General features: G+C 42.5%; 2 protein-coding genes across 5 annotated transcripts in view; both read right to left on the bottom strand.

Moving 5' to 3' along the window:
- The window catches only part of PRKG2 (protein kinase cGMP-dependent 2), a 28,779-nt gene extending 17,842 nt beyond the window's left edge, over positions 1–10,937 (bottom strand). For 2 of the 3 annotated variants that reach the window (XM_030492807.1, XM_030492809.1), the window contains exons 1-4: positions 10,817–10,937; positions 7,421–7,945; positions 2,305–2,471; positions 627–740 (exon numbers count right to left, since the gene is read on the bottom strand). In XM_030492807.1, coding sequence (XP_030348667.1) covers positions 627–740; positions 2,305–2,471; positions 7,421–7,932 — 793 coding nt within the window. In that variant the 5' untranslated portion in view covers positions 7,933–7,945; positions 10,817–10,937. Of the gene's footprint in view, positions 1–626; positions 741–2,304; positions 2,472–7,420; positions 7,946–8,184; positions 8,488–10,816 lie in introns of those variants that run through there. The other variant, XM_030492808.2, reaches the window with a different exon arrangement.
- Positions 10,938–16,004: 5,067 nt separating this feature from the next.
- The window catches only part of RASGEF1B (RasGEF domain family member 1B), a 33,398-nt gene continuing 26,542 nt past the window's right edge, over positions 16,005–22,860 (bottom strand). For both annotated transcript variants that reach the window (XM_030492892.1, XM_030492893.1), the window contains exons 11-14: positions 21,312–21,407; positions 19,952–20,075; positions 19,236–19,308; positions 16,005–18,059 (exon numbers count right to left, since the gene is read on the bottom strand). In XM_030492892.1, coding sequence (XP_030348752.1) covers positions 18,035–18,059; positions 19,236–19,308; positions 19,952–20,075; positions 21,312–21,407 — 318 coding nt within the window. In that variant the 3' untranslated portion in view covers positions 16,005–18,034. The remainder of the gene's footprint in view (positions 18,060–19,235; positions 19,309–19,951; positions 20,076–21,311; positions 21,408–22,860) is intronic.

Genomic DNA, 22,860 nt, shown 5'->3' with positions numbered 1-22,860 from the left:
CAGCAAGCAAAAAAGGGAAATAGGGAACACATTCAAGTAGATTAGTGTACTAGTAAGAAACATAATCACATTATTGATGCTGTTCTGTTTATCAGGCAACAACAAAAACAGATTAGATGTAATAACTTCCATCTGCACAACCAGCAATGATTAAGTGCTTAAACTGCATGCAGGAAGAAAGACCAGAAGCTTTTAAAGCAAACAACTTCTTATTTTATTCAATTTGCTCATTTTTAAATCAACACAATTCCAACTAACTGTAATTTCAGCCTCAGAGTTGCATTTGACGCAAGAAAGAACATAAGAGCCAAAGACCACCGCTGCTTCTGAATCATTCAACATTAAAACATAATCCTTCCATAGCAGTTAGTTTGGCACAGATGTGGCTAAACAGCAGACTTTGGAGATGCCTAACTATTTATCAGTTGGAGGTGGAATTATATTCATGGCATAGTGTTAGAGTTCCCAAGCAGAAAGAACGCGGGAAACATGAGCTTGTTGTAGATAATCAAGACATGCAGACATGTATTAAATGAAAACTTCAAAGAAAATCTGGATATAACAGGGACCTCACAAAAATACACAGTTTTCCTTTTGACCGTGTTGTTATAATAAACCTTAGGTACCTTTCACAGAGGCTGTCCGAGTGCAGTTGTATAAAATGGCTAGTTCACCAAATGCTGTCCACACAGGTATTGAGGAGAGTAGTTTATCCTGCTGAAAGACTTCCAGACTGCCCTCTGTCAAAAATCATCAGGATAATAGGCATTAAAACTGAGCTCAACTGCACAGAGTGAAGAGAAAACAAAACAATATTCTGGCTTTGCCACTCTCTGGAAGGAATAGGAGCAGCAATTGCGAACAGTGCTTTGAAACACATGTACAAACCAGTAGAGGTTTGTGGGGTTGTCGTGGTTTAAGCCCAGCCGGTAACTCGGAACCATGACCCTGAGATTAAGAGAAAGGAGAAGGAGAAAAGGACAGAGGTTTTTTTGGGTTTACTTTGTTGGGGTTTTGGGCAAGAGGGGTGGTTGTTTTTTGATTGAGTTTGGTTTTGTTTTGTTCTTTTTTTAAGTGTATTGCTAATCTACAAATCTGCTCTGGAAGGGAGGGAAAGCTGAGAGAAACCTTTGAACACTAAAAGGCCATGGAAAACAGCCATTCTAAATCCTGGTGGAACAAACCTTTGCTACAACAAAACAGTCCGTACAGGTTCAGACAGCCTACTGTGGTGTAGACAAACAAGTCTTAAAATAGCAAACACAGGAAGAATTACTCCTGAGGTCTGCCTGTTTATACACATGTATATATGTGCAGAATGCAAAGGAGAGGACAGAAAAATGAAAATCACATTAAATCTTCAAGAAATTGTCCTTGAGCCTTACTACAGACCTAGCAAAAGCCAAAGAAAGTCTGAGTTTCTTCATAGGTTATGGCCCAAAAAACATGCTCTGAAAGCTTAGCCCTCTTCTCTCCAAGACACCCACTGACTCCTCAAAAAGAGTCTCATGTGCCAGAAAAATTTCTATATGCACAACTTCCTCATATTTCATCTGTTTTCCAAAACGTTATCATTTTGTCTAGCAAGAATATGACTAATACATTACAAATCCTGCCTCCTCTTTCTCCCTGCACCATCTATGTTATCCTAACACAGCGACCATCAATCATATGAAGCAAGAAGCCAGAAGATGTGCTTTCCAAAAATCTGTCATTTGAGATTTGAGTGTAAGCACAGTGGCAGTCAGCACAGATGACTCTACTGCAGTGAGATTACTTCAGACCTGCTGCCAATATTTTAGGAAAGTCTTCTTATCCAAAGGCTTTTTTGTTGTTGTTGCAGCTCTTTTGAAAACAAACCAGACCTCTAATCTTTGAGAACAATAAACTCAGACCTCATCTCGCAATTTCCCATACACAGAAAACTGGTATAAGCTCTCATGAATGTTGAAAAGTAAGTTTATTTCACAAGTGGCTTCATCATTGAGCAATTTTCTGTATTTTAAAGTGTGCTTGTTCTTCCTTTGGCTATAGCTACACCACAATGGATTTGCTGACCTCTAGGCTTTCAGAAATGACAGACGCCATGAAATAGCATTAAAGCAAGATTCAAGTTTCTAAGGCTCTTTTTGTTGCTCTCACTCTGTTTCATAAAACTCACAGGTAAAACTTGCATTGCCTTCAGTAGGGCTGGCAAAAATGATTTAAGAGCACAACCATCATCATTGTGGTTTCCTTGCAAAGACTTCCAAATTACTCTCCTTTTTCTTGCACTTGTGCGTTGTATGAGTAAGCAATATTCACCTTTGAGCACAAAAATGTGATTGCCTGGCTCTCCCTGTCTGATGATGTAGCTCCCTTGCTGGAAAGTCCTTTCATACATACATTCCACCATATCTCGGACCTGGTGAGGCTCCAGTCTCTTCAAGAACTGATTTTTATTCAGGGCATCTGTGATAAGTTTCTTCTCACTAGTTTTAAACAAACAAACAAACAAACAAAAGTTTAACAGATGCAGCACAGTTGGGATATATTATTCACTAGGCATTCATTCCTCTCAAGATGTTTCCCCTCATTTCTAACACTCACATTACCAGTACCACTGACAAATGCTACAATACTTGCAATTAGTATGCATACTCATTAGCAGTGCCATGCTATGGCCTATCTCCTCCTATGTGACCCTGCCTGCAGAAAGCATTACCTTAGATGTAAAAAAGCTCCCAGTAAAAGACGTGCTCCCCAGAAAGTTTTGCACTGTTCTCACCATATTCTTTCCCCATTGCACAACTAAGGTATATACTCTTGCTTACCTGAAGGAAAGAAAGGTGAAAGGTATGCCTTCCCATACCACTGCCTCTACAGGAATGGCAGCTAGGTATAAAATCAGGTCTAATTTTCTAACACTGTAATAGATTTTTCCTAATATCCAGCAAAAATATAACACCAATGATCGTAATAAGGTTAATGTGAACACTGATGGTACTAAGACCTCATCGAGAGTTTCTCCTTTGTGGTGAGGAAAAATGCAAGGAAAGTACACAAAAACATGATTAACAGCTGCTGTTGTTTCTTAGGAGAACATTAGAAGAATGGGTGGTGGGAAAAACAAAGCAAGTTGTACTGCTTTTAGGAATTTTTAGGATATTATCAGAAGTAAAAATGCAATACAAGGGCTTGTGGATATAGGTATGCAGCCATTAATGCTGACCTCCTTGCTTTTTGAAATTCAGTGTTTATATTATATCACACTTTGGTGATGCTATAGCAAACTACATCCATCCTGAGCTGTTTTGTTAAAAACTCTTTAGAGAAGCTTCTATCCATAAAAGACAGTGGTTGGATTTTTAAGAAGAAAATGCGGAAAAATCAACAATGGTTAAATCCACTAACCAACCAAGACAGAGCTGGCTATACATAGATACATACTGGACAATCTATGAGTTCTGATTGACTTGTGTATGTTCTAGGTCAAGGGCTTCCTACAAAGCAGTGCCTTGAATCCATGCCAGAGTGAATGCAGTTAAACAACTGCTGCACTGATGGAGCTTTTATGGACCTACTGATTAGTTTTACTTTACTGCTGAAGTGAAAGATAAATTCTGCCTTCAAGTCCTGTTCCTAATGTGCATATGTAAGGAAGCTGCAGAACAAAGTGAACACGCCAACAACTTTCTGACGCATTTAAAGTTCACTTTTGCTTGTATTTATAAAGCAACACATGGTTATAATCAAAACTAGGTTATATGGGAAAACCTCCTGAAGAATATCCAGGAATGAACAATCAGTTAAGGCAATTTAAGTAGACTTACAATGTTACTAGCCATATAATGACTGGAAATAAGTAAAGGTGATGAAATGAGGCAAGAAAAATAAAATCGAGTAGCTATGGTGAGCACTGTGTATAGAAATAGAGATAATAGCTTCTGCTGAAGAGGGTTATTAGAATATAAGATCTAACTTTGTTTTCTGCTAAAAACAATCCTGCTTATTTAATTCACCCTAGCCTGATCATGCATACAATACTGCAATTAAATATAGTGATGGCTCATAAACTGACACTTATAATGAGCACTAAAGCTTCCAGAACTACAGAAGACTATGATGTTTTAAGAAAATGCAGTTGGCCACAGAGCGAAGGACACATGAGTATCATAACTGTGGCTCAGGCTCTTGAATCAGTTGCCTGCTCATTTCATGGGCATCCAGCAAGGTATGTATCTAACAGCTGTGTATCTGTTGTTTCCTCAGTTTCTCCTATACCTGCCCCGCTTTTGCAAACTGCTGCTGGAAATAACTAGATGTCCTGAAAGGACAAAAGATGTTTAATCCTGTACTTGCGCCAGTCACTGTCCTGATGAATACTACTAAAAGGCTAAAAAGCGGGTGCACAACTCCACACAACTGCTCTGGTGTTGAGGTATTTCTTGGACCCACCGCTAGTAGGACTTTTCTTCATTGCCTCAGGCCAGCTCAGCCATTAGCATCCTTCTCCAGGCTTTGCTCCCCTCCCTGCTGTTAGCTCTTGTGGGAATGTTCCCCCTTCCTCTTTCGATACATTCCCAGTAAACCCCTAGAAATAGCTTGACACTCTAAGAAGGGCTTTTTGTGAACAGGATTGGGAATTCAGTCCCATCATAAGATAGTCATCTCACAGGTACAAGGGTACAACACATACTTTACAGAGCAATGCTGTCTCTTAATATACGTTTCTGCTACTAATGGGAGATTTTTGGTTATCTGCTGTCTTTGACTGGTAAAAGACATCAATGTCAAGTCTCAAGATAGTTCTTCCCCAACAAATAACTGCTGATAACAGAACTGAGTCACGATCCTGAGCCCATAATGGGAAGAGACTTGATATAGGCAGCTTAAATTCTGAGGATGGTGATAGCATGCTCTGGAAGGACACAAAAATGGAGAACCAGGTTGTAGAGATACTGAAACACATAGATTCTGAACACTGCAAAGCTGTGTTCAGATTAAAAATTTTTCATTTGAAAGACTTAAGAGACCTGCTTTCATATAGCTTGTTCAAACTCCAAAATCTTGAGGCTTTAGTTAAATTTTAATGTTCAACCTTCCATTAAGAAAAAACTTAAATACTCAGTTTTGGAAACTGAGATGGGTTTAATCCAGCTAGCTCAGGAGATGAAACATATACATGAGAAAACACCCACTAATACAGATAGATCAAGAACTACTGAAAGCTTCTAAAACTGTCATTAAAATAATTCATGCTGTGATACTCAAAAGTGTGGCCCTTAAACCCCTGCTAAATGAATAGCATAAAATTGTGCCATTTTACGAATGTTTCTAAAAGGGACTGGTAACACTCCAGACTCAATGCAAATTCAAGAATATAGCATGGAGCTTCCCCTCCTTCTGAAATCTCTCCTTTCACAACTGCGGAGTAACATAGGTAAGGAAGCCTTCCAGCATTTGGTTGTCTCAATAGCAGGTGATGGTGGCTTAAGCAAGTGCAAGTGTAGCACAGGCTTACCTGAGCAGCACAGTAGTGCTACGTCTAAACCAGTTTTGGAGTGTTTTCTTTGCATCTGTTTGCTTCCAAAGTATTTGGAAGATCAAATGTCCTTCCACTACTGCATCAAAAGGTGCATCTGACCCCACTCGAGAAGTCTGAGCAAGTCCTTTCACTGTTACTTGATCTGTTGGAGAATGCATAAATTCTTCCCTCTGTGACTATAACGTATGTTGGTTTACAAGCAGAATCACAGAAAAGCTGGAAATGGTGGGGAAGAAGGGGGAGGATGGCGTGCTCTTACTGCCAATGCAGTGCACGCTTAAGCAGTCAGTTGTTTCAGGGGAGAAAACATCTGAATAAATTTAGGAGTGGTGTGTTCTGAATTGTTATGAATCTATGGGAGCCTCAGCAGTAACGATGACAATCTTTGAACCAGACTGTCAGAGATGAAAGGAAGGAAAAGGAAGAGAACTGCTCCTTTATCCTGTTATGTTACACTAAATGTTTTAGAAAAACAACAGATATGGCATGCAACAAGACAAAAAGAAAACGTTTTTAGAAGTGCTGAATGAAGAAGGAAAATTTCTAGCTCTGCTTCTATCGCATGATCAGCATTACATTTAGATTACTTAAGCTGCAATATTTGGTTTTGTTCTGAATGGCAAAGCCTGTGCTGCACTTAGCTAATCAATTGACTCTTTTCTTTGCTTCACTCCTCAGTGCTGTTACAATTCGACCTCTGAAAGCACCCTAGAAAACCACCTGGTGGACTGCAGTACAATGATCATGTCAAAGAGAAGACAGGTAATTACAAACAGAACACTCCTTAGGCAAACAATTACTTAAACTGCCCAGGTACTTGTGATAAAATGTTAATACAATTCCTTTGCTCCGCAAAAACATTGCTAGCTGAAGATTTCAGCTCCTTATGGTGATGCTATAGCATGCTGGTGACTCAGGCAGCTTTTCTGTTTCACAAGACAGCCTCTAATGTGCAATGATGGACATGACGGAGGAGATATCTGATAACTCGCAGGTCTACTACAGTACAGACTCAGATGCGCCATGAATTCTTAACAGGATAATAAAGCTCTCCACAAATCTGAGGCACTTAAGATGCTGGCTGAAGCCCAGATAGATTCTGGCTACCAGCATGCTAAAACAGATACTCAGGTTATGTCTACACTGCAAGGTAAAAGAGGGTCTAAGGTATGTTTGAAGATACCAGTCTGATACCTCTGTCCACAAGGTCAGCTGTGACCACAGACATTTCTGGCTCTTGCAGAGGCTAGAACTGTACTCAAAGAAGAACAAGTAAAACAAGAGTCCTACATGATGACCGTCAGAAGCTGGGCAGGAGGGCAAGAGGAAGCTGCTAAGAGGATAATCACACCATACAAAACATTTCATATTTCACACCAGACTGAGTCGAAACCGGGCTGACAAACTTTGTGCACACCTCAGAATCTGTGTCCATACTGCACCTGGAAAAGCTGAGCTGCAGCCACCTCCTCCTTCCCAAAGCCGTCCATGCTATAGGCATAAGAATCTGAAACATACGAAGGCATCCAGCCTTCTGCTCATCAGTTCTTCAGAGTATATCTTAAGCTGCAAGCACTAGGTGAATCCAGACCTGAAAAGTTTAGGTTCTGCTCTGCTGGCAGTAAAGATAAATCCCAAAGAGACTTATTATAGGCGTCTCTCCTCAACTAAAACACAGAAGCTACCCACCACTCTTCATCTGAAGTCTGTGGGACACAGATGATTCTTGCTTAAAGTTACACACAAACTCAACCAGCGCCCAACTACCAGTGACAAAGCCTATATATAAAGGATGGATACTTTAATCTTGATTTATCATAAGGAGAGGATATCACTGTGATAACATTTATATCTCTGTAACTCAAGCATATAATCCCCCTGAAATGAGCTCACCTGGAATCCTTTCGGACTGTTGCTTTTTCCAAGGAGAACGTAGCTTGCCTGTTCAAATCATACAGCCGTGTCGTCGGCTCTGCAGACACACCTTCCTTGGCTCCTCTTCTCCGGTCGGCAGATACTTGAATCCTTGAAGCCACTTTAAAAGGAGAAGGCTGAAGAGAGTGTTCTCCTTGAGTGCTAACAACATCCTGCAGCTTGTTCAACTGTATACATTTGCTGTGAAGTTCCTTGGTGAGTTCTGCTATGACCTTAGCCTGCATAGCCAGCTGTTCCTGAAGCTCAGCAACACGACTTTGACCCTCTTGCAACTCCTGATCTTTTCTCTTCAGTTCCACTTCCAGTTCAAGCACCCTGCTGCAAAGAACGTCAGCTTGCTCACTGGTCACATTGATGCCTAGTCCTGGGTCCTTCAAAAACTTACGGTTGCCAGCACAGACAATAGAGAGGTTTGCCACATGTCTGTCTTTTCGCCTCAAGTGCTTGGGTTTCACTAATCCATTCCCCATTTTGTTCAGAGACCTAGGTAAGAAAATAAATTTGTAGTTTTATTTCATTCACCAGCAAGAAGAAAATAAAATTAAAAAAATCATGGAATGGTAAGCAATGAATTTAGTATTTAACTAGCAGCTGACTTTGAGATATACAGCTATAGTAAACATAGTCGATTGCTTTTCTCCTTTCCAGTCCTGATAATCAGAGAAGGGCAAAGAGAAGCGGTAGGTAGGTGGTGGATACAAAGCAAAGGATCTGATGGTTACCACTTCTTGTTTGTGAGTTGAAGAAGAGATGTGTAAGCTCCTATCAGCCTAACGAAGACAAAGAAAACCTCAAAAACCAGCAGGAAGGAGAAAAGCTTGCACTTTACTGCTGAAGCAAGAAAACTATTAGAAGGAGGAGCCTGTTACACAGGATCCCCAGGGAAGCAGTCAGAGCACCAAGCCTGTCAGCATCTCGATGACGCTCTTAGTCGTGTGATTTAGTTTTAGGTATTCCTGTGAGGAGCAGGGAGTTGGACTCGATGATCCTTATGGGTCCTTTTCAACTTGAGCTGGTCTATGAATCTGTGATTAAAAAAAAAGTTGGATCACTTTCCCATTGAGGAATAATTACTGAGTACACAGACTCGTTTTATCTGCAGGTGCGCAACTGCCTGGCATAAACGATATGTGATTATTAAGCATGTGTTAATAATATTTAAAAAAACCCAACAATTTTAAGGGTTATGATCTTTAAGGGTAAGCGCTACTGAGGAACAACTAAAACATCCATGTGTTATCAGCATTACTTATACTAAAGCCAAAATCCAGCACTGCATCAGCTACTAGGAAGAAAATTAACTCTACCCCAGATGAAACCAGGACACTCACCTTCTTCCCTGGACACTATCTTTGGCATATTTTATTGTATAATTTTGAGAGGAGCAAGGGAGAAGTGCCTGCTGCTTCCCTTGTGCTGCTGCCTGCACAAGTTGGGGTGGGGGGGAACTAACACATTCTTTTTTTTTAGTCTTGGGGAGCAATGCCTGCCTATAAATCCCATTTGTGGGCCAACAGTGACAGGTTACAGTTTGGTTTAGTTCAAGCCTAAGAAGACCTTCACCAAGAGAGAAGGAATGAGCTTAAGGCTCCATTTCTAGGCCTTAGTACCACATAGCGCTTTTCCCAAAACACCTGCTCAGGCTCTTGATGAATCCTGTTCAACTGTATCCTGCTATTGCAGAAGACCACATCACAGAAAATACCTGCCTTAGACGAAACAGAATTTTTTTCCCCATTGACTCTGATTTTTGCCTCATCAATAAGCTATTTTAGTAAGTTTTATAAAAGTACTGGTGCACTAACCAGGCACTAACCATACTGCTATTGTGATCAGTCATCAGTATGGCCAAAAGTAGCTGTTGGTGTGCCTCATGAAAGAAGCACAACTTTTTCAGGTTGAACCCCAAGTGATGTGGCTTAAGTTAATCTGTTTTCATTGGAACTGGGTAAGAACATGCCCCTGACAAGGTACACCGATCAGACAACAAGAAACAAATTGGGAGACCTCAGCAATTTGCCTTTGCTGGCTAACATAGCCATACTTTTAACAGATGCACAACTCTGTTCTGGTTTGCAGCCTTCAGTCGGTTAGAATTGAAGTACCTGACAAGGCAGCTCATGCTGCAAATCTAGTTTTCTTTAAAACAGTCTTGCTTCTCAACTCTGCTTTGCTTATTGTGACTGCATAATATTCCTCTTTCGTCCCAATTTCCTGTATGCATTTTGACAGCTAGTGCTTCCGCTCAGAAACAGGGCAGTATGTCAGAAATAAAGGTAAATCTGTACTGCACAGGGGGACTTAAGCAAATTGCACATCAAGGTACCGAATCAAGTAACTCTCAAGAGGGACCTATGTGTCACTGCATATGGCTTAACCAAAGATCTTAGCTCAGAATGCAACCAAACACAAACAAACCGAACACAACAACAAACCAAACACACCAAACAAACCAACCAACCAAACACAACAACAAAACAACTACCAACCTAAACTAAATGTTGCAATATACAGAGTAAAAATGGAGATTACAGGAAACATGACACACAACAGGGTGGCAGCATCTGCTACTAAATGCAGTGGCAGTCACCACATTTCAAAAAAGGATATCCGACATTTTAAAGTTATCTTTACAAATGGATGGGATGACTGCTACAGGGCACAGGAAACCCTACTATTTATACTGTACCCAGAAACAGAGCAGGTTTACTGTATAAAGAGATGATGATTAAAGTTCATAATATAACTGCACCAGAGTGAAAACATCAGGAACTTCTGTCTTCTCATATGAACAAGTAATCATCAGTGTACAATGGAACAAGCTAGCTGGATCTGAAAGATCCCTGTTTCCACATGGTGCCCGTTATTGGCTACTAATATAGGAAACTCATAGCCAAATGTATAGCAGCAATCAAGACTGACAGGTAGTTCAGCATTACAGTAGTTAATTCTAACAGGAAACTTAAGCCCTAATGCCTCCGAGGTTTGGCCAATCTTACCCATAAGGAGTAAAGCAGAAGTAGAGCATGCTCTGTGTTTAGCACAGGGCACCTCACACACTCTCTGAGGGGTATGCCACGGGCAGAGACGCGGCCAGCAACGGGCAGACCCAAAACCCACCCGGGAGAGGATGCCCTAGGGCTGCTACAGGGGTTCAGCGCAAGTCGGCTACCCTCCTCGCAAACCGGCTGCACCCCAGGCCCGCGGGGTGCCGGTGCTGCCCGGCCAGCCGAGACCCCCGCCCCGCCGCCGGAGCCCGGCGTCACCCCGGGGAGGCCGCGGCTCCTCCATGCTGCGGTCCCGGACCCCCCATGTGCCCACACGCACCCGCCGGTCCCGGTCCCGGTCCCTCACCTGGGCTGGGCCGGGGCCGGGCGGCGGCAGGCGCAGAGGTTGATGCTCCCGCGCTCGCTGCGGAGCCGGGCTGGGCGGGAACGCCGCTGCCTGTCATGGGCGGCCGGGAGGTGCGGCGGGGCCGGGGGGGAGCAGCCGCGCCCGTGCCCGCCCGTCCCTCCCGCGGCGCTGCGGCGGTGCTGGGCTCTCCGCGCCCGGGGACAGGCAGGGGCTTGCAGGGCGCGGGGAGCTTCCCGTCCAGAGTCGGGAGGGCGGCGGGTGCCCTGTGGCAGGCCGGCAGGGTCAGGAGCTGCGGGGACTGGCCAGGCTTCTCACCCCATTTCGCTTCGCAGAAGGGAAAACGCAGGGCGCAGCTCGGGCCATGTTGGCAAGTGTTTGACTGCTTGCTTTCCTCTACCCTTTGCAGAGGTCCTAGCGCGACGGTCGGCTGAGCTGCAGCAGAGATCCTGCAGCCCTTATGCTCTGAAACTGTCCCCCAAGCCGTGCTGCACAGCGCTCCTGCAAGGCACCTCCTCATGCTCCAGGGTCTGTCCTCACCCAGGCTGGCTCACCACAGCTTGCCGCAGAATGGAGCATGACCTCCATGTTCAACACTGACTCTTGGTAGAGTAAAGGTTTCACAAGGGCTGTTCTCTCCTGACATCATTATAGTGATTCAAAACAGCTGCTTTCAAATCAAGGATTGTTAAACCCAAACACCCTGCCAAACCATGAGTGAAAGGGCTTTACAACAGCTGGAAAGCTGCATGCACAACTCTGCTGTCAAGCAGACTTGGTCTAACTCCAACCTGTGGCCTCTAGGACAGTGGCTCTGCAATCTTCAGTTCTTAAAAGGTGCCTATAAGAAAGATGGGAAGAGACTTTTTAGCCAGGCCTGTTGTGATAGGAAAAGGGGTGATGCTGTTAAACTAAGAGAAGGAAGATTCAGGCTGGACATGAAGAAGAAATGTTTTACAACGAGGGTAGTACAATACGGGCACGGATTGCCCGGAGAGGTGGTGGATGCGCCACGCCTGGAGACATTCAAGACCAGGCTGGATGTGGGTCTGGGCAATCTGATCTAGTTGAAGATGTCCCTACTCATTGCAGGGGGGTTGGACTAGATGAGCTTTGAAGGTTCCTCCCAACCTAAACCATTCTGTGGTTCTATGATCCTACACCAACTGGAAGTGGAGAAATCTCCCTTTTTCCTCTCACTCTTCAAAGACATCAGTCCTAGTTCAGCATCCCCGGTGGTGAGAATGTAGTCCTGGAGTGTGAAATGAAAGCTCGACAAGAGAAGCCTGAGCATCATTCCTGCCTCAAGGGTGTTCAAGCCTGGCAATAAGCTCCGTTTGCACTTCCCCCCCCCCCGCCGCTTTGGTCTCCGTTACTTTTCCCAACTGCTCTTCTCGTGGATACATTTCCCTGGTCTGTTCGGTGCCGACATCTGGTGGTCGAGCGGGTGATGGCAGATGAACAAGGGAGGCTGAACAAGCGCTGCAGGGGCTCTTTTCTTACAGCTTGGCCTGGCAGTAGGAAAACCAAACTCTGCTATGCAGCAAGGATCTATTTTCACTTTTGTTTGCCCTCCAACTTGCCGCTTACCTCCAGCCTCAGAAACCTGCAGCTCCTGGGTGTTTAAAGAGCGGGCTGCTTACCAAACAGACTGCAGGTTGCATCTGCAAATGCAGATATACTTAGAGCCAGAGGAGGCTGTTTCAGCTTGGGACTTGGTCTGCAGAGCAAGCAATGTCAGCTACATAGATGTTCCATCTTGCAAAGAATGGCTTCAGTCTGTCCTGCCTGCTGCAGATAACTGCATTTTACTCCTCTTTCTGAGAGCCGGGAGCACTTGGCAGCAGGCAGCATTTCCAGATAGTGCGTGTGACCCTCTTGGACCACCTCCATCTGTGTGCAAGTCTCCTACCTCCTCTTCTTGGATACATTTTGTGTTTGAACAAGGATAAACAAGGATGAACAAGGAGCTCTTGAGCAAACTCCAGTGTAAAAAGGAGAACTACAGAGCGTGGAAGCAAGGATGGCTAGGTTGGGAAGAATATAGAGAAATAGTCAGAGCAGACAGTGATCAGGTTAGGAAAGCTAAAGCTCTGACAGAACCAAATCTGACCAAGGACATTAAGGGCAACAAGAAAAACTTTTATAGGTATGTCAATGGTAAAAGGAAGACAAGGGAAAATGTGGGCCCCCTCCAGAAGGAAATGGAAGACCAAGTTACCTGGGACATGGAGAAGGCTGAGGTACTCAATGACTTTTTTGCCTTGGTCTTCACTGGCAAGAGCTCCAGCCACACTGCCCAAGTCACAGAAGGCAAAGGCAGGGACTGGGAGAATGAAGAACCACCCACTGTAGGAGAAGATGAGGTTGGAGATCATCTGTGGAACCTGAAGGTGCACCAGTCCATGAGGCCTGATGAGATACATCTGCAGGTCGTCAGGGAACTGGCGAATGAAGTGGCCAAGCCATTATCCATCATATTTGAGAAGTCATGGCTGTCCGGTGAAGTACCCACTGACTAGAAAAGGGAAAATATAACCCGCATTTTTAAAAAGGGGGGTAAAAAGGAAGACCCAGGGAACTACAGGCCCGTCATTCTCACCTCAGTGCCCAGCAAGATCATAGTGCAGATCCTCCTGGAAACTATGCTAAGGTGCATGAACAATAAGAGGGTGACTGGTGACAGCCAACATGGCTTCACTAAGGGCAAATTGTGCCTGACAAATTTGATGGCCTTCAGTCATGGGATGACGGCATTGGCACATAAGGGAAGAGCAACTGATTTCATCATCTGCAAGGTGTTTTGACACTGTCCAGCACAACATCCTTGTCTCTAAACTGGAGAGGCATGGATTTTACTGGTGAACCACTTGGTAGATAAGGAACTGGCTGGATGGTCACACTCAAAGAGTAGTGGTCAACAGCTCGATGCTCAAGTGAAGACAGTGGAGATCAGTGACAAGTGGTGTTCCTCACGGGTTAGTATTGAGACCGGAGCTGTCTGACATCTTTGTCAGTGACATCAACAGTGGGATTGAGTGCACCCTCAGCAAGTTTGCTGATGACACCAAGCTGTGTGATGTGGTCAACATGCTGGAGGGAGGGGATGAGATCCAGAGGGACCCTGACAGGCTTGAGAGGTGGGCCAGTCCCAACCTCATGAAGTTCAACAAGGCGAAGTGCAAGGTCCTGCACCTGGTTCAGGGCAATCCCAAGCACAAATACAGGCTGGGCAGAGAATGGATTGAGAGTAGCCCTGAGGAGAAGGACTTGGGGACGTTGGTTGATGAGAAGCTCAACATGACCCAGCTGTGTGTGCTCACAGCCTGGAAAGCCAACCGTGTCCTGGGCTGCATCAAAAGGAGTGTGACCAGCAGGTTGAGGGAGGTGATTGTCCCCATCTACTCCACTCTCATGAGACCCCACCTGCAGTACTGTGTGCAGCTCTGGGGCCCCCAACATAAGGATATGAACCTGTTAGAGCAAGTCCAGAGGAGGGCTGTGAAGATGATCAGAGGCTGGTGCACCTCTCCTATGAGGAAAGGCTGAGAGAGTTGGGCTTGTTCAGCCTGGAGAAGGCTCCAGGGAGGCCTTATAGTAGCCTTCCAGTACCTAAACAACAGCTAAAATTTTCTAATAAAGGAGAAAGAGAAAACAAATTCCAGAAGAGCTTAATGTAGCACAGCGGAATAATGGCAAAGTGTCTCTTGGTATCAAATGATACGCTTTCTGGCACTACATTTGCTTCTAAACTCACTGAGCTTCATCAATTTTGAGTGTGAAGTGTCAGCTTCACAGACACCCAAACCCACTAAGATTGTAAATAGATTAGTTCCTTTGAAAATCCTTATCAGCCCTGTTCTCAAGCTAAAAAACCAGCTGATAACACAGGACCCCATGACCAAAAAGCACAGGTTAGGATACAGATGCTTGGTAGAAGCGGGCTATGTGGATCTGACTGACAGCAGCAGGACAGATGCAGCTGTGAGGGAGTGCATCTCTAGGGATTAGTCTCTTCTGTTATGTGGGAAAAATCTGCTCAGCGTGACCAACGGGAGATAGAAAGGAGCTGAGTGAAAAAGCAGACAGTGGTGCACTACCAAAGAACTGTTCTTTTCAAGCAGAAATACTGCAAAAAGCCCACAAGGGGTCCTGCTGTACACAACAAGTACAAGGAAAGCCACCCAAAGTGACAGGGAAAATTGTGCAGAACAGAAGACTTGGAAAATGAATGACATTTTGCCCATTATTAAAAAAAAAAAGTTCTTTTTAGTGCTAGATCAAGTACCAGTTGCAGCTCTGTCAAGAAGAGGCTGTCTAGGAAGGCTGAAAACTCAACCTCCTAAATCCCCACATAAAGGTATATGTTCCTGCTTGCTCTTTTAGAGATGACAATTAAAAATAGGCTTGCATATTATTGCATGCAACTGATTATTCTTTTCATGATGATGCCGTGAAGCTGTATCCAAGTAGGAGAAAATGGAAATATTCGAATAAGGACAGGTATTGTTCCTGTGGGCTTAGCCACAGGACTCTTTTGAGCAAGTTGATGCATATGGGTCCGTAAACCCACAGGTTTTGTCTCTGCACCACAGGAAGAAAGTGCACCACAAAGTAAGTAATGTTTGAGCTACTTATACAGGAGGCTTCAATGTCACTTCTGTCCCCATTAAGCAGTGAGCATCTGTTAGCCCTGAGCTAGAATTTTCAGTCCTGGCTGAACACTGAACTTGTGAAATTAATGAGTTCTGGTAACTTCTCAGCTCAGAGAGTTTGTGATGTTTCTTTTAGGAGCTCATAGAAGAGTCAGTCATTTTCTCTCCCATTCGCTGCAGACAGGTTTGAATGGTTGTTTCCAAGCCAGCGGTTCAACAGTCTGACAATAGCTCAGGATGTTCAAAATTAAAGCTCTGTACAGTGGCTACACCAAATGATGGAGCAGGGGGTACAGTGCACAATGAGGCTCGTATCGCTCCAACAGCAAACATCAAGTTCATTAATGCTCACAGAAGCAGCCTCTGGCTTGCCTGGGGCTAGCTAGGGCAAGCACCAGTCGCAGGCTCTGCACCTGCGTCCAGCTTCTGTGCCAGGCAGCAGCCGCCTCCTCCATACCAATTACTCTGGTACGTGCTGCCTTTTCTCAGCAAGAAGCTGGCCCACAAGACAACACACAGAGCCCACACTCTGGACAGAGGCTGCAATTTCTCCTTTTATTTACAAAGGCTTCTTTCCAACTGCATAAATAACAAATCCATTCCTAAACCAGGCTAGTAGTCAAACTGTGCTACAGTGGAGGAGTGTAGGAAAGAAATTATTTCTACAGGTAAGCTAACTCTTTGTTCAACCCTCTGGCTTTTCCTAGAACTAAAAATGTAAAACATCAGATTAACAAAGATAGCCAATATTGCATCACGGAAGCTCATTTATGTACCTGATCATCACAGCATCATAATTCCAGAAGATGTGGAAGAGGAATACGCATTTTCCCCAGCTTTTTACACAAAGTCCTTCCTATAAGCCTCAACAATGGTGGCAGGATGTAGAGGGGAAGATGGGAAAGACCTCACCTGATGAAAGCTGGGAGGCAAGTCTGTGAACTGCAGAAGTAATCTCCTTTCAAACAGTTAGCCTCTTCTTTCTCCTTCACCCTAACTTAGTGAATAGGAGGAGAGAAGTCCTCCTCCACTGTCATGACTCAAGGCCCTGGTACGCAAGGAGTATGTAACTCAGCACCTTGTACCAGCAAACAGGCTGTAGTTAAGGACAGTATCCCAGTTGATGAAGGCTTACTACAGCATGTTCTCACAGAATTCAAGAATAAATACCTGCCTGAAAAGGCATGGACAGAACATAAATAACAGTTTACCTGAAAACTCAAGAGATGCAGTGCAACAAATAGATATATTTATTCTTATTTCTTTTCTTTTTTAAATAACAGTGCCAGGATAATTGCAAATACCTTTGTTGCCAAGTATGTGCTTTTGCTTAGCGATTTTGTGTCCACAGTGATTTATAGCTACAGTTTTTTTTTTTTCTTATTGGGTTCTTCCTAGGATAAATAGAGTGACTAAGTATTTGGAGCTACCACAAACTCATTAGGTGTGTAACACAGTGAACTACTTCACAGTCATAAACATAATCCATAAAGCAAACACACAGGGAGACTGTTTTGTTCACAGCTGTAGCTGAGAAGAAGCCTTATCTTTTTGGTTTTGGCATCTTGCTATTTCAGTCAAAGTGGATTGTGTTCTCCATTGTTACCCTTTCAAAGAAAGCAGTTATAAAAATTACTTAATAAAAACATACTTTCATATTTCGACACAGTTCGTACACCAGTTTCTCAAAAACTATTCTAGAAAAGTCAGCTCGTTCAACCTAATATAAGAAGAAGGTAAAGTACGGTAAACTAGAGTAACAAAACTGTATAATAAAAATAACAATGTCTGTAGCATGTAGTGGTTAGTTGTAAACAACTGAAAGAAAGAAAACACCTCACTAGAAGTTGTAAAATAGTCCAAGCTACGTAGCTACTATATTTTGTAGCAGGTATGTTTTCTACCAGTCTTGATTTTTATTATTTATATTTTTAAATAACTTATAATAATAATGAGTTTGCCTACCAGCAGCCAACTCAAAAACATAACAGAGAAAGAGAAAAAACACAGCCACCATTACAGTGGTGGGAAGAAACTCTCCCCAGCAGCCAATTTGTTGTGTCCAATCCTTTCCCTTTTTAGCAGTCCTGATCATGCAAAGTTCGTGGCTATATTCAGCTTATTAGGAATGGAAGTTCTTCAATGCAGACTTGGGTTTCACTGAAAGGGGTGGTGATTTTTTCTCTTCCATAATCTACTATCAACTCAGTCCTTGTAGCAGCAAGCTACAAGAAAAGGAAGGGGGAAGATACTCCATCCAGGTGTGAAATGATTCATAGGCAGCATCCAAGCTCTTCAAAGGATTCTGTCAGCCCTGTCCTCAATCAATACTTCAGCCTGAATCACAGCCAAGCAGGCTGTGATTTTATCTCCTCTGTCAGATGTGAGAAGCTGCCTGTTTGTTCTTGAGTTAACTTGTTTCATCTTTGCTGACACAATATCGCAACTGACTGCACATTTTTCATCACTTTGAATTCTGCTCAGTGTACAGAAAAATAAATCAAGCCATGCCCCTTGGTAATCCACATAATGTAGCAACAGCAGAAGCAACAAGCCACCTTGTGCACTAGACTCTGCCCAGAAGCGATGACCTGAAAGGAAGAGGGAAATATAAATAAGTAAAGACAATCATTAGAATGATGTAAATCTTCTCAAGACAGCTTCAGAGTGCCTTGAGTAAGGGTCATGTGAAATTGAAATTCATGTTATCGTAGATTTTCAAGCTCGAGCCTTTGTCCATCTTGCCACCTTCTGTAATGTGGAGTGTCTGTGCATTGATGTAACTCTCACTTTCTGTCCTCTCCCCAGTGGAACTGGGATTAATCAGGTGGAATTGTTGCATCCCCCTGTGATATCCCAGAAAAAAAAACCACAGCCTGAAGAGAATCCTTAGGGTTGTGGTGCACAGCTGTGTCTCTGCAGTGCTGCAAGTGGATCAGAAAAGTTTGGATGTTACATCCATGGGTACGTCGAGGTGTTAATGTACCAGCTGCCTGTGACAGTGACAAGAACACCTGACTAATGGTCAGTTCCTTGGGGTATCGCTAGTTTTAAGACTACAGTGGAGGTATGGCTTAAGAGTGAAAACACAGACTATTCATACATGTGCTTAATTCTGTGTCTCAGTCTATGCACCTGATTAGTTTTCTCTGCCGCCATGAAAAAGTTGATCAATGAACTACGAGCTAAAACACTGCCCTAATGGTTCAAGTATTCTTCCACAGATAGTAAAATGAAAGAGTTGATGAGTCTATGTTCAATCAGCAGTAGAAGAAAAGCCCAAAATAGGATTTTGCTTAAATTTGTTTTTCCCAGCCTGGACTCTAAACTGTTACCTGGTTTCATGAATGCATTTTCCCCAGAGTGATCTTTGAACAAACGTCATCCCTGTCTGAAAGGCTGGGTGCATAAAGGGATGAAATAGCTGCAGAAATGTCTGCTTGGAAACCAGAGTGCTCTTGTGAGAAGATAGACATTTCTTTGAAGTTTAGAAAGTATTTTCTTCTGCACTGAATAACATAAGAAATTAAGATAGAAAATTACTTATTCTCATTCCCATCCCCTAAGGGAGAGAAAGCTTGAGAGGGTTTAAAATATAGACTGATTGTTCTCTTTTTTCCAAAAGTCACAGATTGGAGGGGGGATTTACACCAATGCTGTGTCCCATCTGTTGAAACATGTCGCATGGCATTTGGTTTTAACTGTTTGCTGCTTGCTCTATATCCTATTCTCTTTATTTATTTATGTGGGTAACCTCTGACACAAACCTTAGTGTCTTCCATCTGTCCTTTTCAATGTGATTCTCAGGACTTTCGCTCTCATAGGAAGCCAAGTAAAGTGCTGCAATCAGAAGCAAATACAATATGTTAGGCCTACTAACATTTTAAAATCTGCTCTCTCTGGAAAGTGGGCTGAAGTTAAATGAAGCAGGCTTGTATTATCCATCCCTCAGATTAGGGCTCCAGAATCCCATTAGGAAGTATAGCATTGCTTATAATTACACCCAGACAATACTAACAAACAGTGGATGAGAACAAAGACTACCCTGAGGGGGTAAAAACAACTATCAAAAACTCAAAAGCACAGGAGTGGAAGAAAACAGTCAAAAGAAAAAACTAAGCCTAGGGATATGGTGCTTTGTAAGCATTCAGTGAAGTCCCCATTTTCTTTCTCAAGCAGTACCCTTTAGTAAAGCATCCTGAAAGCCCATATAAATACACTTCAGATGATATTTACAGGGATCACATATCCTTTTTTTTCATTTCATTTCAGGGAAAAGGATAATGTAAATTCTCACAGACCATGTGCACATAAAAAGAAAAATCTTGTTTTCTCTCTCATTTGTAAACATTTTTTACTTACCAGAGATGTCTCAGGACAGAGTCCTTTTTTTTTTTACTGTGAGGAAGCAACAACTTAACATGGAGAGAGACTAAGCAGTAGCCAGTGACACCAGACATGCAGGAAGTCCAGAGCTCCTTACCATCATCACTGAAGACAGGGACAGTGAGCAAGTACTGCAGAATCTTTCGATCCCTTTCAAAAGGACACTCCACTTGCTTCCACGTCATGAATTCACTGACTTGTTTTGCCAATTCCCAAAATTTCTGTCAGAATAGAAGAGAAAACAGAAGAGGTGCTGTATGTTGAACAGTTCTATTTACCCTGAACATTTTTTTAAAAGACAGAGAGATCTTGCTTTCAAGCCCAAGGCTTGAATTCTGCCCAGCTTTTGAACGTGATCTGACTCAACAACTCAGAGTCTAGCTTTTGTGTTTCTGTTTCAAACTGGGATGACTTCCCTCTCCTCCACCCTGGTAAAATTGTTGTTATTTGTGAATGTAAATAGTAGATCATGATCTGCACTCAGTTTCTTTTCAAGGAGCTGATAGCACTCCTTATGCCTAACTTTTCACTTTGACGATATTCATGCTTGTCTGTTTCGCAGTGAAATATTTAGTAATTTTCATATCAAAAGTCTCTAGATGCTTAATACTGATATTTTGAAATGCAGATGTTCCATTTTCGTTAATTAATCTGAAAAGCTTGATTTTCTTGCTGGAAATTTAAGCCAAAAATAAACATATCCCATATAGTGTGTTGATGTCACTGATTGATAAACTCTTTAAATTAAATTTTAATATGCCTCAAGTGCACATGGATTCCTTGAATAAAAGGACATTCCAGATCATCACATAGTCTAGCTTTAGAACCAGGCTAATTCAAGTCAATGACTACAAGTGAAATGTACTGTAATTTTGTGTGAGTGACCCAGGCTTCTTGAAAGCTGAAAGCATCAGGAAATAAATCACTGGGTAATCCACAGAGTCAGATAACAAGCATGAAACCACAGGTGGAAGAACTACTGAAAGACAAGGGACTCAAAACTTCTTCAATGCTGCTCTTATCACCTGTTTTTTCAGAGACAATCTGTGACTGACATGTAGCAAATATGTGTCTCAACAAACGATGAACCCACCTTTTACACTTGAAATTAAAAAAGAAGCTCTAAACCACTAATTTGAATGACTTTTTAATTAAGTATATATAATACACCTGTGACTTTAAATGTTTAGATGAATTTGAGAACTGGGGAAAAAGTTCTGACTTTTTTGCCTGCTAAAAAATTGTGAATATTGAAAGGGTTTCTATAAACATTCCATCTTCAATAAGACTGTTTTTTCCTGACTACCTCCCAGCTCCTGTGTGAAGTAACAGATACGCTCAAATTCCAGTCTAATTTTGCTCTCCCAGAATCCAGTGGAAGCTGAAACATGATCTGCTTCAGTGTTCTGTTAAAGGGGCTAACCCTGTATCAACACCCCATTTAGTGCTCTACTTACTTCAAAATTGATATGACCATTTGGAAGACGATTGGCACAACCCTCATTGAGGAAGTAAATATCTTTGATCAAGAGGCTGAAGAAAGGTATTACAATCTGAGGAAAGAACAACATTATTCTCAGTCTGGTCCTGAATCAAAACATAATGCTCTACAGAGAAAAATAAAAGGAAGTCAGGTGGTACAAAAGGTAAGCAAAATACCAAAGGACTAAGATCTATATGATATCTCTCTCTTTCACTACACAAAAATTTTGCATTCACTACATTTTAAAATACATGATGTTTCTCTATAAAGGAAATCCTCCCTTGGATGGTAAGCTAATCCCTATAGTTTTATTTCGAGCTTTGTGCCAAACTGCTTCTACTACCTTGAAGTCTTCCTGGCATGTAGCTCCCCCAGGGTCACAATTAAAGTACCTATTGGCAGTCCGCTGCTTGTGAACCGTGGCTATGAGGCATGTTTAGAACAACTATGTGCTTAACATTTCATTTCTATGTCATGTCCTTCTTATTTTCACTTTCTCATTCTCCTTGCAGATTCCAGACCATAATAGCTCAGATGTGCCCACTTCTTGCACATAATTCCTGCAGGGTGTATCTTAATGCAGCTCTCCCTCTTGACAGGGACTTGCTTGGTAAATGAGGGGAGATGCACATTAAAGCACAGCGTGGAAAATTTGGGGCTAGCAGCCAAATGGCTTTGGAGCTTCAGTTCCCTGAGCTCATACAAGAAATTGAACCTTGGCGGTGACTGGCTCAAAACAAAGCAACATTTCCTGCCAACTGAACAAATCAGAAGTATTTTTCTTTGGAGAATGCTGGAACATTCTTACATTCTTAAAATGACTGCATTTCAATTTGCATCCTCCAAGAATTTTCACAGCCACATGTCCTTGTTGCAACTGGGGATAAAACAAGTATCACTGTTTCCACAGGAGATTTTCCTACACCATGTCAGTATCTGTAAGTTCTTTCTTTGAAGTATGAAACTCACTTTTATCTCAATAGAAGTAATCATCTTACATTTAAACTTCTGGTACTTTGAATGATATATGAACAGATCCCTGGGACTCAGAAAAATGCCCACCCTGTTTTTATTTACACAAAAGTATAACAACAATATAGACCATCAGACTACACATGGACTTGCTTCATCCTGCCTGGCAGTTTATTCTATGAGCACCACGATCAGGTTTATTAAACACAGAATGAAGTCCTAATATTATTATAAGCAATTGATGAGCAACTGCTTGTAAGTGGGGAGCAGCTAGTAAGCTATTTGGCTCCTTTCCCAGAGAACAAGAACTACAACTGAGATTCTGCATTAATGTGTGACCAAATCCAGTTTATTTCTCAAAAGCTAATTTATTTTAAAGAGTGAAGAAAGATGCTGCCTCTATTAATGCATAGTTCACTGCCACTCTTGAATCTGGAAGGTGGAATTTAATCCTCTGTGTTTAATTCACCTATTCCACTAAAAAACTCCAGAGTATATTTAAAGCTCATCTAAAATCTGTACACAGGAAGGGGACTCCACACAATCTAGAC

Source organism: Strigops habroptila, chromosome 7, assembly GCF_004027225.2.
Source record: "Strigops habroptila isolate Jane chromosome 7, bStrHab1.2.pri, whole genome shotgun sequence".
Taxonomy (NCBI): domain Eukaryota; kingdom Metazoa; phylum Chordata; class Aves; order Psittaciformes; family Psittacidae; genus Strigops; species Strigops habroptila.
The sequence above is the reverse complement of the archived record's forward strand: the minus strand, read 5'-3'. Positions and strand labels throughout refer to the sequence as shown.